This window comes from Gallus gallus, chromosome 1, assembly GCF_016699485.2.
Source record: "Gallus gallus isolate bGalGal1 chromosome 1, bGalGal1.mat.broiler.GRCg7b, whole genome shotgun sequence".
Lineage (NCBI taxonomy): Eukaryota > Metazoa > Chordata > Aves > Galliformes > Phasianidae > Gallus > Gallus gallus.
Genome location: NC_052532.1, coordinates 111,359,324 through 111,373,857, shown reverse-complemented (window position 1 = coordinate 111,373,857; position 14,534 = coordinate 111,359,324). Strand labels below are relative to the sequence as shown.

The following is a 14,534-nucleotide window of genomic DNA, read 5'->3' as shown; positions in this document are numbered from 1 at the left end:
TTATGTGGAAAAAGAAAAACCTGCTACAAATATCCCCATACAGAGACAGTTGTGGGGAAAGGGATGCTGAATTAATCTTTGCTCATTTTAAGCAATCAGATAGTGTTTTTCTGCTGAGTAGATTTAGAAGTAAATCCTTTACTTACCTAGTTTTGTGAGCTTGTATTCTGCTCACATTGGACCCTGTATTTAGCACCTGGGACATAATGAAAATGCAGTTGTTCAAGACATCATTGTTTGCCTCCTTTCCCCATCAGACTGAGGAGGGATGAAGGGCATCGGCTTGTGGTTAAGTTCGGCAGCAGCTGTTCAGTAAGGAAATCAGCATTCTGAAGAATCTGCCAAGTAGAGGAGCTGTAGTTTGGACAAACAGATGAGAAAATATGGAGCAGCATTTATTGGCTTTTAAAACAAGGTCAAGCTAATATGAACAAACAATTTTTACAAATATTTCCACTGTAATCTGAGGAGAAACTTCTCCCCCCTGCCCCCGCCCAAAAAGCCAATATAAATGTCAGGCAACTAAATGTGAAGTATTTGGCAAGACAGCTTGCCAGTTCTACAGAGCTGCACATGTTTATGGGCATATTCAAAGCTTAACAATTTCTGCCCTGAGAGCAATAAACCTCCTCCAGACCTCAAAAGGCAAATGATTTCATGCTGTCTTCTTGTGGACTTCTCCGTGCAACTTCGGTGTAGAAATCTACTTCATCCCCTGCTTATCTCCACTGAAGTCAGAGAAAATAATCACCAAATCTGTTTCCTTCAAGCTGAGAGAATATCAGGCCCAGTTCTTACAAGATTGGCCATGGTCCTGTCAGAGCAGCAGGCGCTTATCAATGCCAATCAGCGGGGGCAATGGTATGGCAAACTGCCTGTAAGGCATTGAAATCACAAGAAAACAGTCTCAGACCTTTTGGATGAGAACTAGGTGTAAGAAGGGAGCTGGTGCAAGCTGGTTTGTTAAATGCTGTCATTTCTCTCTGCTCAGTTTGCGGATAACTTTGCTCTCCTGAATCAGTGGGAATGAAGAGCTCATTCCAGAGGAGGAGAATGAGGCCATTGCTGGCAGCTTTGGAAACTTGCCTACAATCTGCAGCTTTCTCAGCTGGTAGCTGCCATGCAGTCCTCTCTGCATGCCCCCTGGGAACACTTGCCCTCCATTCAATTAACTCCGCAGGGTATCCCACACAGGCCTTTCACCCCTGTGACCTGTAATTACTAAGTGATGTCATATAGTGAAAAGCTCTCAAGCCCATTACATACCATTAGAATGCTTGACCCATCTTTTTTTAGAGTCATTTCAAGCAAGAGCTTACAAATCAGCTGGAGTGCTGACACTGTGATATTTATATGCCATATTTTTCTTTTTCAGTTTCATCCTTACCAGGAAGGCTGTTAAACTGGCCAGTCTCAGTAAGGAGGAGAGGTAAGAGTTCAGAAACAGTAAATACTTCAGATATGGGATATTTCTTGGAGAGACTTCATTGTGACCTTCCAGTACTTGAAGGGAGCTTACAAGCACGAGGGGGGACCAACTTTTTACATCATCTGGTAGTGATAGGATGAGGGGGAATGGCTTTAAGTGAAAAGAGGGGAAATTTGGGCTAGATGTTGGGGAAATTCTTTCCCCAGAGGGCAGTGAGGCGCTGGCACATCTGCCCAGAGAAGCTGTGGTGCCCCATCCCTGGAGGCGCTCAAGGCCAGGTTGGATGGGGCCCTGGGCAGCCTGAGCTGGGGGGGGCAGCCCTGCCCATGGCAGGGGTTGGGATGGGTGGGCTTTGAGGTCCCCTCCAGATCAAACCATCCTGTGATTCTATAATATGATTCTATGATGCTTCTCCACGGAAGTGTATGTGGTTTGTTTGTCCGTGTGTATATACACACATGATCAGTGCAACTGCCAGTGCTGGAAACTGGGGTGAAGGTATAGCTTTTAGGTCTAGACAGTAATGCTGATATCATCCAATTGTGGATATTTCTGAGCTTCCACATCCTGCTCCTCCACATTTCTCAGAGTATATCCCCACTGAGTAATGTTTCACCCCAGGGATAAATGGCGCTCTGATGTACAAAGTTTTGCTTATCCTTCACATTTAGATTGTGCATCAGAAGTTTTAAACCTCCATGTTTACAACAGTATTATTTCTTCATTAGTCTCTGAAGTGAACACAATATGGTCTAAATGTGATTTTAGTTTATGTGCAAGTGAAAGAGGAATTCTGCTTAAGAACGTGAGTAGTACTCTCCAGCTCATATTTTATTCTCAGCTATAGTAAATCTGTAAGGATTTCATTGGTTTATATTACGTCTCTTCTGGTCTTACACCAGTGAACATGAGAACAAATTGTCTCTGCATCCTAGAATAACTGTATCAAGATTTATTTTTTATAGCTCTTTGCCAAAGTTGGCCTTCATTTTCCATTCCAGGGTCCATTTGGATGTCACATTTATGCATCAGCATTTGAATATGCACACTAAGATAAGAACTGGAAATCAGACTTAAAAGTAAAGCAAAACCCAGCTTTCTTTCCAATGTATTGCAATATGTACAGTTTTTTGTTTTTTTTTATAACAAGAGCAATAGCTGAGAGGTTTTTAACCCCCCCCCCCCACCCCCCCCCCCCCCGCTTTTTTTTTTTCCCCGAATGCTTTTATTTTCATATAGGAAGAAGAAAATCTGTGAGTCATATGCCAAGGCAATGCAGATGGAAGAGGCTTTACATGTAAGAAATTAATACCATTTTCACCTCTGTTGTAGAGTAACACTGTTGTTTTTTTGTTTTGTTTTGTTTTGTTCTGGAGGATGAAGTCAAAATTCCTGGTGCCCAAAATTCAGTGTTGTACCACAGAATCTACAATGCCAAGGGGAAGGCAGAAGCATCTACTACAGGAAAAAAAGACCTGGCAATCTCATTCTTTGCAAGAATGAGGAGGAGTGTGGTTTGATTTGCCCTATCATTTCCACATGAGAAGCTACTGCTTCTCTAAAGATGCAAATGTTTGTTGCGTGTACGTGGATAGCATTAATCAGATGACATAACATGGCATCCTTAACCTGTTCTTTTCCCTTCTTCAAATGAAACTTGTTTTTTATTTTCATTTCCAGTTTCTTTGCCACTGTTTCACTGTCTAATGTCTGCTAATACTTACAGCCAGTGCATTATGAAGAGAAGAACTGGACTATGGAGCAGTATTCAGGGGGCTGTTACACAGCCTACTTCCCACCTGGCATAATGTATTCATATGGAAGGTAAAACAGAATACTTTTGTAGCTCATGTACAATGATCTATTTTATGCAAAAAACTTAGGGCATATTTAGCACACTAGGGGACTTCCAACCCTCTTTGCTCTCCCCTACGTGCCAGCTAATGAGTCTTGCTTTTGACTTTTAATAAGAGCAGAGTTTCTCTTGTGATTTTCAAGGAAACAAAGCACAGTCACGAAAAGACCTGCCAGAGCTGTAAAACCTTTCCACAGTAGTCTAGTTATAGTATCGACCTCTGTGCACTCTTTGCCTATTTGCATTATAATTTGCAATGCTTTCGAAGGCCTCGAGAGCATGAGGCCTCCTCCTTAGACTGAGGAGGAGTCTCCACTGACTGTGCAGGTGGAGCATTGAGTTCTGACAGAGCCTATTGAGTTACATCTCCAGGGGAGGACACAAAACCCTTACAGAAAAGCTCATTCTCTCCTCCCACTCAGCAAAGCCTGCAGTACCCTCCCCACACAGAACCGCTGTATTCATAAAGGGTCATAGTAGATAACAGTGATTAACATTTGGTGTATCACTGACAAGCCTATGGAAAGCACAATTCACTGCCTATTGGAAACAACCAGGCAAATAGCATATCCATTACCAAACACCAAACGACAGCGTGAGCTCTTTAGCATGTATTCCTCAAACTGACTGTCCACTGTGGAGCTACACCTGATCTCCATCCAAGATGTGAGTGGGAAGGAGTCATCCCATGCACAGACTCTTCTGTAGCAATTTATCTGAACACTTTGTGTTCAGATGTAGCGGTGAGTGAGGTCTCTTATCCACAGTTGGATGGGAAAGGGAGTTCATTCCCTATATCTGGGTTGAGAGAGATGCTTGTGCAGCTTTGCATGGCTGATAAGCTGGCTTATGACTGTTCAGGGTCAGATGCAACTCCCTAAATGCAGAGGCCTTCAGCTGCCAGCCTCTTTTGGCAAGCAACCAGGCAAGTCCAACCCCCAAAGAGAAGCTGATATTGGTGGCCCACCACAGCAAAACCATAATTCACACCCCATTGTAATAGCAGGATAACAACAAAGCTGTCATGCACCTGCCAGCTGCACTACATTTTGGGAGGCCATTAGGATTATTTCTTATCCTAGCACTAAAATAAGGCTGATATTATTTTGCACAGAAGCTGGGCACACTGATTTATGCACTGGTTTTTCTCTCTCAGCTCTTGAGCATTGTTTACAGAAACAAGTTGGTGGTCCTGAAGGAATAGCTTATTGCACCATGTCTCCCAGCCCTGATCTGAAGGAATGATGGAGAAACAAATTCGAATGCTTCATCAAAGCCAACAAATTGCTTTTATAAGGATCATCGCCTTCTTATGACTTGTCATCTGACATTCTCCATTTGTTTTAAAGGATCATTCGCCAGCCCGTTGACAGAATCTACTTTGCTGGCACAGAGACGGCTACCCAATGGAGCGGGTACATGGAGGGGGCTGTACAGGCAGGAGAGAGAGCAGCCAGAGAGGTACAGCCGCTGGTTTGCTTTGGACATCTCTTTTAAAAGGCTAAAAAGGGTTAAGTACAGCTTGGAGAGGTCTGATTTGGTGTCTCACATACTGTGATTGTGCTGAGGTTGGTGAGAAAGAATCAGATAATCCCGGAAAAGAAAGTGAAACAAAGGCATTAAAAATGAAAAAGCCGAAACAATACTTCTTGAACTTAGTTACTGAGTAAAGTGCAGCCAAAGTCTTGCAACAATCTGAACATTACACAGCATGTTGCCATACCAGAGATTTAAACTGAAGCTCATGCTTTATACCCCATGCCTACAGAAACAAGCCCTCCAACCTGTTACGGCCCTTAGATATACCAGCATGCTTTCTATCTAATTAATCATGGTACGTTTTGCAAGCAGTTTCAGTCATCAGAAATGTTTGCAGTTATTTCCTGTGAAAAATCTAGAAATCTGAGCATTTTTTTGATTTTTGATTCATCCCTTCTTCTTCTCCTTTCACCAGAGAGAGCAGCGAGCTTGGCTTTATGAATGCATAATGGGTGCTTCTGATAATGTTTAAATCTCCTTAGAATGACACACATTGGGCTGGGTTCCAAGTCAGTAAAATCTCTCCAACTGTCTGGAAAGAGGGAAAAAACACACATTAAAGGATATATATTACAGTTACAGCTGCTATATGGTAGAGCCACAGTTCTGTTAAATAATGGAAAATCAACCCCTTGCTTCCCTTTGATAGTGTCACGTTCACCTTATAATCTTCATTATGTGCTTGAGTCTCCACATTTCTCGTTTCTCTTCTCCATACCTGAGTAGCTGTTATAGCAACAGTTAGCTTTCCCTTCTGGAGACGTTCGCTCGTGCCCAAGAACCTCCGTGATTGTTGAAATCAATTTGTTGTAAAAAAAATAAATCTGCAATGAACTTCGTACTACCTGAGTGTAGCCAGGAGATAACTTCATAATGGCACACTTTGAAAGCCCCAGGCTTGAATCTCTCCTCTTCCTCATTTGTGATTCAAGAAGCATCATTCCCAACAGGCTTTGTGTCCTGAGTGCCTGGCACCATGCTATGTCTCAAACTGCCATGTGAGAAAGCACTTGTAGTCAGAAAAAGAAGAACAAAGCCAGAGCACGACATCTGGGAAAACTATACGTCTTTTGGATTGGCCTACTTTTTGCAGATGGGACAAGAGAGTCTGTGGAACTTTCCTTTTGTCCTTAAAACACTGGTAGGCACATAACCACTTGATGACCAGCTATCCTGTTTTTACACAAACTATGGAGACTGCCTCATTCTTTCATTACTGATATAAACAGAGGAATCACTATTCATTTTCTGGTTCAATCACTATTCAATTTTCTGGTCACAAGTTTGCTGTTTATCAGTGTCATCTTGCTCTGACTTGCTCTGTTTTCCCAAAACAGAAAGTAGTTGGTTGCTTTTTCATTTTTCTCATGTTTATCTTTTCTAGATATTATATCATATGGGGAAGATCCCCAAGAATGAAATTTGGATGCCAGAGCCAGAGTCAAAGGTAAGCCTGACTTTCTTGTTGTAACCAGAGGATTGAGCCCCTTGGTCGATCTGCAGACTCTCTGTTGGTGGCTCCTCTGCTAGGTTTTAATTACTTCACAGAATCATAGAATCATACAATGACTCGGGTTGAAAGGGACCTCAAGGATCATGAATCTCCAACCTCCCCTGCCAAAGACAGAGCCGCCAACCTCCACATTTAATACTAGACCATGCTGCCCAGGGCCCCAGCCAACCTGGCCTTGAACACCTCCAGGAATGGGGCATTCACAACCTCTCTGGGTAGCCTGTTCCAGCACCTCGCCTCTCTCATAGTAAAGAACTTCCCCCTGACATCCAACTTAAATCTTCCCTCCTTCCCTTGGTTCACATGCTGATGGTATCCATTTGTTCAACTTGTCCAAGGAATATCATTATCCCCATGTAAGAGATGGGCAACTGAGATCCATAGGGAGCTCTGCCTTCACTGTCCTGTGGCCTTACCGTTCAACAGAAGATGTGTTTCAGAACCCTGACCCACCTTTCCTACCTTATTCGGTCCTCAGGAAAAGCTTGTGATATCCCTTGCCTAGTGAGAGAAATCCCTGTGCAAGGAAGGCATGCAAATTTGGGAAGCTTTCCATATTTTTTTTCTTGTGTAGTCATCATTCTCAGAGGTTTCCAAGAAAAGGGTAGATGTGGCACAGAGTGACAAGATTTAGTGGGATGGTAGTGATGTGTTGACGGTTGGACTTGATGACCATGTTGATGGTGTGCTTTTTCCAAACTTAACGATTCTATGATTCTACAATTTGCTGTGTCCCCTTGCACAGTGAGGGAGAGCCTATGGTCATACAAATTTCTCTTTCCTCCAGGATGTCCCATCCCGACCATTCACCACCACCTTCTGGGAGAGGAACCTGCCATCAGCGCCAGGACTGCTCTGTCTACTTGGGTCTACTGTGTTCTTCACCTCTGTGGCTGCTGCAGTGCTGTTTGCCTCTAAAAAGGGACTATTACTTCAAAAGTAGTGCAAACGAAATGTCCAGCCAAATCTACATACTTGCTCTTCTTCCCTTTTACCAGATGAGGGTTATTTTTGTAGAGAAGTGACACGGACAACTGGAAAGTGCAAGAGGTGTTCTCCTTGTGATTTTCTTTGTAGTACCATAATTAATGCATTAAACCTACTGCAACGGCTACCAGCAAAACAAAACTAAATCAACTGTGGGGGTATTTTTGAAAATTGCCTTTTCCTTGTCCATTTGTTTTGATTGGACGCATTTATATCAATGTTGTATTCCTAATAGAGGGAAGGCAAAGGAAAATCTTTCCCAGAAAGTGAAGAGCTCTTGGAATATGCATTCATTTCCACTTGCTGCTTTATTTTTTGTCACGAGTTAGTAGGTGCCCTTATGTATTCACTTCAGTTAGTCATTCAGAATATTGGAGGTTTCTTCTATAGCATCCCTGCTGCAGACCAGAGATTAGCATGCCAATCAGGCACAGAATTGTTAAATTAATTTCCAAAGGCATTTGATTAATTATTAATCATCACAATGTGAAACTTTACTATCAGCTGTATGAAAGAAGATAATTAGCATGAAGTGGATCGTTAAAGAGCGAGAATGGAAGTGCACGTGGACTTTGTTCTGCCCACAGCTGAGCGAGTAGCAACACTGTGTGGCTGCAAAAGCCTTGTAGGGTAGCAAGCCTCACGCTTTGCAACTCTTCCATGGAGCAGCTCTTGGCTGCTTCCTGGCCCAAGTGCCATTGATCCAGCCTGGCCAGTGGCTGTTAATGTGGAGTGAAGTGAATTAGCAAAGCTGAAGCCCTTCTGACTTGCAGCACATGCTCACTGTTATGTTCAGAACGTCAGCAGTTTCCTGGCTCCCTGTCAATTTGCTGTCCCTCCTATTGCTCATAATCTGTACTGCCTTCCTACAGTAAGGAGAAATATATTTGGGGCTTGAATTACTGCCTTGTAAATTACAGTAATTGGATGCATCTGCCTGTTCCGCTCTTATTATGTACATGACACACTTAAAATAATCACTTTAGTGTTAACTGAAGTCTGGGATATGTGTTTCACAACGTACCGTCATTACGCGGTCTTTTTGCCGTGAAATGTGAGCACTGTATGTGTCCACGAACTCCATTGTCATTCAGCATCAGTGAAATGTGCCTTTCAATAGTCCGGAAACCTTGATAAGAGGATCTGTTCTATAAACTTTTCTTCATATTCTTTCTCTTGTGTCATTTTTGGCAAGTTTGTGGAAGGTGGTGTTTCTCTGCATCTGTATTAAATCACAGGGCATATCACATGCAGTAGCCACAAACAGGAACACCCACCCAGCAAGATGGCTTCATTCCTCACCACCTCTTCCATCACATTCAAATGTCCTCTTATTTTTGGGGGGGGAGGGTAAGAGTTGGGGCAAAACCTTTGCAGACCTCATAATTTAATGCAGACCAATCTCAGCCCAGGTGCTGGTGGGCTCAACAGAAGGTCTTCGTAGTGGGAAGGGGTTGTTCTGGTGGCCCTTTGTGATCATGCCCCTTTCAGATGAGAGCAGATGTTCTTGCTGACAGTGATGAGCACAACACCCATTCCAAAATACCCACATTTGTATTTATGGTGGTTAGAGCCAGTCGCTTTGTTGCTGACTCAAAACTTCTGAATTTTGCAGCCATAAACAGCCTCTTTGCACATGTACAAAGGAGACCCAGAGTAATCTGCCGTATACCCATGGGCCAGCACCCTTCAGCTTCACTTTTCACCTCGCTCATGCATGTTTCCATTGCAATTTGCTTGGGTTTAGGTTTGCCTTTGCAAACTACCTAAACTAGAGGCAAACAGGGCCAGGTACTGTGTTGTTCACTGCATGGGGAAGGGGCACATCTCACTGCAAGTGGGAGCAACAATCAGCAAACAAAGGATGGTGATTAAAAGTGGCTTTTCTGAAACTTGTGCAGCTCCCAGGCACTGTGCTTCTACAGGAGAGGGCAGTGTTTGTGGCTGTCTGAAATCACCAACCAGTTTCCATTCTGCTTCTGTGCCTATTTTGACTATCAGAACTATTCCCTTGTTTAGACATTAAATGTCTGGCTTAAATATTTAACAGACAGACATCTTTCTTAAACCAATTTTGAAAGAGAATGGAACACAGTTTAGCACCACTGACAGCTCTCAAAGAAGCAAGCCACCGCCATCATGAAAAAGGCTGCAACAGTGGGAACACCTCTTTCCACTGGGAACACAGTGGAGTCCTCACCAGGCCACAGGGTGGAAAAGCCTTTGTTGACCCCATCAGAGGTTGGGGTCCAGCTTCATGGACCATTTGCTAGTTGCAGAGCCCTGCACCCTCTGGCAGAAGTAGGGGATGCTCTGTTTTCTCAAAATGAGGGGTGAAGTGGGAGAGGTGGGCACCAGTGAGGTGGCCAAGGCTCACACTAAGTCCATCAGCATCTTGATGGGAACTGAACTGTGTTTACAGGGCAGGTGCAGGCAGCATCCTTCTGTCTGTACTCCCTTTACTGGGCAAGGAGGAGGTCTGACCAGGTTCCCCTGGGATGCTAATGGCAGAACATCCAGTCTTAGAGACCACGCTGAGCAAACAAGTGGTTGCAGCCTTCAGCCTGGTCCCATTAATGATCGTTTATGAGCAATACTTTCCAGTCCATATTTGATCCAACCTCCAGTTTCGTGTTGTTTTATCTTTTTTTTTTTTTTCCAGAGCCAACCATACCTCCAACCATAGGCACAAATTAGCATCACATCGTTGAACAAAAATACCACACAAAGGGATGTACTAGTTAACCTGTCACAATGTGTAGGTTTCTCCCCTGCTGGTGCCCACACGCTATTGATTAGGTTTGCTGCTTAACAGCATATGCTTTTCCCTGGCTAGAAATCATGCCAGGGCAAGCTGGATCCTGGCTTTATGTTCTTTATACAGCGTACAGCTCCCACTTCTTAACCGCAGCACCAACAAATAGAAAAATGAATAAATCCAGTGAGTTCTTTTCTATGGAAAAATAATTGTAGTTGGGTATCCTCTTTTGCTTCTAGGCTTTTCCACAGAGATGTTTAAAACAACCAGTTTTGCTTTGTAAATGTTCCCTGCATAGTTGCTTTCTACGCACACAGAGAAAGCAAATTTCACCTTGGTGAAAACCCGGAAAGGGAAATTAAATGTGCGCATTGACAGTGAACTGCAACTTTTTCTTTGCCTTACTGAGCTCCTCCACTCAGCAATCAGTGTTTCATTTCCAGTTTCATTTACTGTTCTGCTCTTTATTTGTAGCACTTGGCTTCCAAGTTTCTGTTCTCTGTCCGTGTATCTCTTTCTCTCTTTTTACAATTTTTTTGGGCCCTATCTTACGAAGCAGAGACAGAATAACCCAGGATACATAGGAGTAGCAGGGAATCACAGAATCATAGAATTACAGAATGGCTTAAGTGGGAAGGGAACTTAAACCCCATCCAGTCCCAACACCCATAAGCTATAAGCTTCTCAAGGCAGCCTATGCCAGGGCCCCACTGCCCTCTGGGTAAAGAATTTCCTCCTAACATCTGACCTAAGTCTCCCCTTTTTTAGTTGAAAGCCATTCTCTCTTGTCCTATAAGACCATGTAAAAAATCAGCCCCCTCCTGCATATTTTATTTGGGAAAAAAAAAAGTTTCCCAAGAATGAGCACATTACTTGTTAAAGGAAAAAGCTCCATTGCTATTCACAGTGAAAAAAGAAAACTCCTTCTCCGTCTGAGACTGAAAATGAAGGAAAGGATGTAATTATTACTTTTGCTAAGATTTTAATTTCTATTGCCACACCACTCACTTGAAAACTCAGTTATAGCCTGAGCACCATCATTTTCATCTGAATATGAGGTAAATCCAGTCTGGCTGAGGTTAGAAAACAGGAGGAGGGAAACAACTCCTCGTACACAGCAGCTTCTGACAGCAGTGCCCAAGCCTATGGCTGCCGTCTGTACAACAGTACAACATGAGGGGGATTGGCACTGAAGTAAAGGCTGCCATCTTCTGGCTGCATGGTTTTATCATCTCAGACAAAAGCTTAACGCTTGGATTTGCACAAAGGTCTCTGTGTGTTTCTGTATTGTTTCTTAACAGTCCTGGTGGGTAACCAAAATATATAATTCCAGAATCAAAACACTGAAACAAGTCCCCAGCTTCAAAACTTCCCCAAAAGGGACAGCTTAAGTCTTTGCTGATGCTTGGCAGCATGAAGAGCCTGGAATAAAACTGTGAGCACAGATCTAAAAGTTCCTGAACACCTCCCTCCTCTGAAAAAAAGGATTTCTCTGAGGCATTTTGCTTTATCAAGTTTGATAAATCTCTCTACAGTGACCTGAATGGAGGCTGTAGTGAGGTGGGGGCCAGCCTCTTCTCCCAAGTAACAGTGATAGGATGAGAGGTAACGGTCTCAAATTGCACCAGGGAGAGTCCAGGAGGGATATTAGGAGAAATTTCTTCTCAGCAAGAGCAGTGAGGCAGTGGCACAGGCTGCCCAGGGAGGTGATGGAGTCACCATCCCTGGCGGTGTTCCAGAGCCGTGTGGATGTGGCACTGAGGGACATGGGCAGTGGGCATGGTGTGATGGGCTGCTGGTGCATCTTGGTGATCTTAGAGGTTTTTTCCAACCTTAATGATTCTATTATTCTATAGAAACATTGATTCAAATATACCATCTCCAAGAAAGCACTCTGGCCAAGCTCCAGCTCATAAAGAAACGATTGGAAAATAACAGACTTTTTAATTTAGTTTAATATTCTCATTCCATTTGGGGCCGAACATGCTGAAGTAACATCTCTCCTTAATTTTGATTAGATACAAGCACACATTTCGATTGTTTCAGATAATGACTGCACAGCCCGATGGAACTCAGTTCTGGAATAGTAGTCTCCACATCTGAAATTATAATGTAATTTCTGTTAAATGCAACACTGCTGTGCAAAGTGTTTTCTTACAACCTGGAGCATATGCAAATTGTTAGCGAGCAGCCTGAGAGCTGACAAGGATGCCTCAGTGCATTACTAATGCCCTTTCCTCCCTTCCTCCCCACCTAAGCATTAGAGCATATACAAATGTGGGGTTGAATGCCAAGAGACAGTTGTGCAGGAGCAGACTGAGCTGTCTGACAAACCCAACGAGCCAAAGGTCAGTGATTCTGCTGGGTACCACTTTGTAGAATCATGGAATCATTTGAGTTGGAAAGGACCTCTAAAAGCCATCTGGTCCAACTCCCCTACAATGAACAGGGACACCTTCAGCTACATCAGGTTGCTCAGAGCCCTGCTCAGCCTGTCTTTGAACATCTCCAGGGATGGAGCATCCATGGCCTCCCTCACTGTAAAAAACTTCTTCCTTTTATACTGTCTGAATCTCCCCTGTTCTACTTTGAAATTATTTCACCTTATCCTATCACAACAGACCCTGCTAGAGTCTGTCCCCTTCTTTCTTACAGCCCCCTTTAGATACTGAAAGGCAGCTCTTGGATCTCCCTGGCGCCTCTTCTTCTTCAGGATGAACAGCCTCAGCTCTCTCAGAGGTATTCCATCCCTTGGATCATTTTTATGGCCCTCCCCTGGATGTGCTCCAACAGGTCCACATCTATCCTGTACTGAGGACTGCCCATCTGGATGCAGTACTCTAGGTGAGGTCTCACCAGCACAGAGCAGAGGGACAGGATCACCTCCCTCGCCCTGCTGGCCACAATTCTTTGGATGCAGCTCAGGATACGGTTGGCTTTGTGTGCTGCAAGGGCACATTGCTGGCTTATGTTCTGCCTGCCATTCACCAGTATTACCCCTTGAGTACTTTTTGTCAGGGCTGTGCTCCATCCTTACATTCCCCAGCTTGAGTGCTTCATCAAGTCTCTGCAGTTCTACAGTAATGGCATCGATGAGACCCCACAACAATACAATTGGCTTTCAGTGACATTGCATTCATATGCAGATGAGACTGGGCTGTATGACTCTGGCCCACTCTGCCATTGGTCAGGTAAACAGATCACTTGGAAATGGATGAGACTTTTTCCCCTGCAAAGCAGGAGTCTGGAGTCTACAGAACGTGCTGATGCCAGATGAAATGGAGCTGGATAGGTGGCAATTATTTCACTAGAGCCGGTCCACTACAGGGTGATTATAAAAATTCCTAACAGAAAATTGTTGCTTAGCAAAATCCAAACCTGAGTGAAAGTTTAATAACCCATCACTATGGGCTATCACAATAGCATACACAAAGCAGAAGAGGTCTCCGTCACGTTCAGTGAAAGCACAGCAAGGCTAACTTTGATCTACAGTGGATGTAAGAGCTCAAAACAATTTTGCTTGCACCTCTTAGCAATGCCAGGAAAAATGGGTCCTTATCATGGTTATTAACTTGCACCACGGAAGATTTACAGGACCTACAATATGCATTTCTCCAAAGCTGAATATCCCAACAAAGTAGTTAAGTGCCTAATTGTCATCAGCATTTAGTGGGATGAGGAAGCTGCCTCATTTTATATGCACAGCACATCTGTGCCACCTGCATGGGGCTGGTTGGTGACAGTCTCAGGAAGACCTGCAGCCTTCTGATGCAGCATCTGGAAGTGAGACGAGTTGCCCTCAGGAGTCTGAGTGGCACCAGACAATGGTTTCAGCTCTGAAACTGCTCTCTAGGAGGGCAGTTACCACATGTTCCTTGAGAATATCTAACTTTGCTGCAATCGATGTCTTTGTGGAAGATATTAGGCCTCCGTAGGCCTGCGGTCTGGCACAGGCTGAGGCCTCGCCCCATCAAGCATTTGAAAAGCTGTGATGCACTGCTGGTTCTGATACGTTTCTTCAGGGATATATGCTTTATAGTGCATACAGTGGATTAGTGGAGTATATTTGCTTTCATGGTATTTGTGTTCCTACATAACTTGCCTGTAATTCTCATGGATCAGCCTACACAAAGAGCACCGCATGTTTTCAATATGTGGTCGTTAAGCTTTCTCCAGTACTTGCAGACTACCTCTCTCCAGCACCAATACAGAGCTGCTGGATGAAATTATACCCTTGTTTTAGCCTCTATTTTCTTCCATTTATTTATTTATTTACATCTACACCACACAGTATTTGGCATAAAGACTGTTTCTTCCCATGTTCAGATGGAGACACCCTAAATCCGCCCATAGCAATAAAAAATACTTCTGAACTGTGAGACAGCTGGCTACCTATATGTCAGGAAGAATTACAGCCAAATGTCATTCTCTTTCTTTGCAGAGCAAAGTTAAA

General features: G+C 43.7%; 1 protein-coding gene across 2 annotated transcripts in view; it reads left to right on the top strand.

The window, feature by feature from the left end:
- The window catches only part of MAOA (monoamine oxidase A), a 43,786-nt gene extending 35,291 nt beyond the window's left edge, over positions 1–8,495 (top strand). For both annotated transcript variants that reach the window (NM_001030799.2, XM_046940436.1), the window contains 6 exons: positions 1,376–1,429; positions 2,669–2,726; positions 3,156–3,253; positions 4,634–4,745; positions 6,208–6,270; positions 7,124–8,495. In NM_001030799.2, coding sequence (NP_001025970.2) covers positions 1,376–1,429; positions 2,669–2,726; positions 3,156–3,253; positions 4,634–4,745; positions 6,208–6,270; positions 7,124–7,279 — 541 coding nt within the window. In that variant the 3' untranslated portion in view covers positions 7,280–8,495. The remainder of the gene's footprint in view (positions 1–1,375; positions 1,430–2,668; positions 2,727–3,155; positions 3,254–4,633; positions 4,746–6,207; positions 6,271–7,123) is intronic.
- Positions 8,496–14,534: the final 6,039 nt, after the last annotated feature.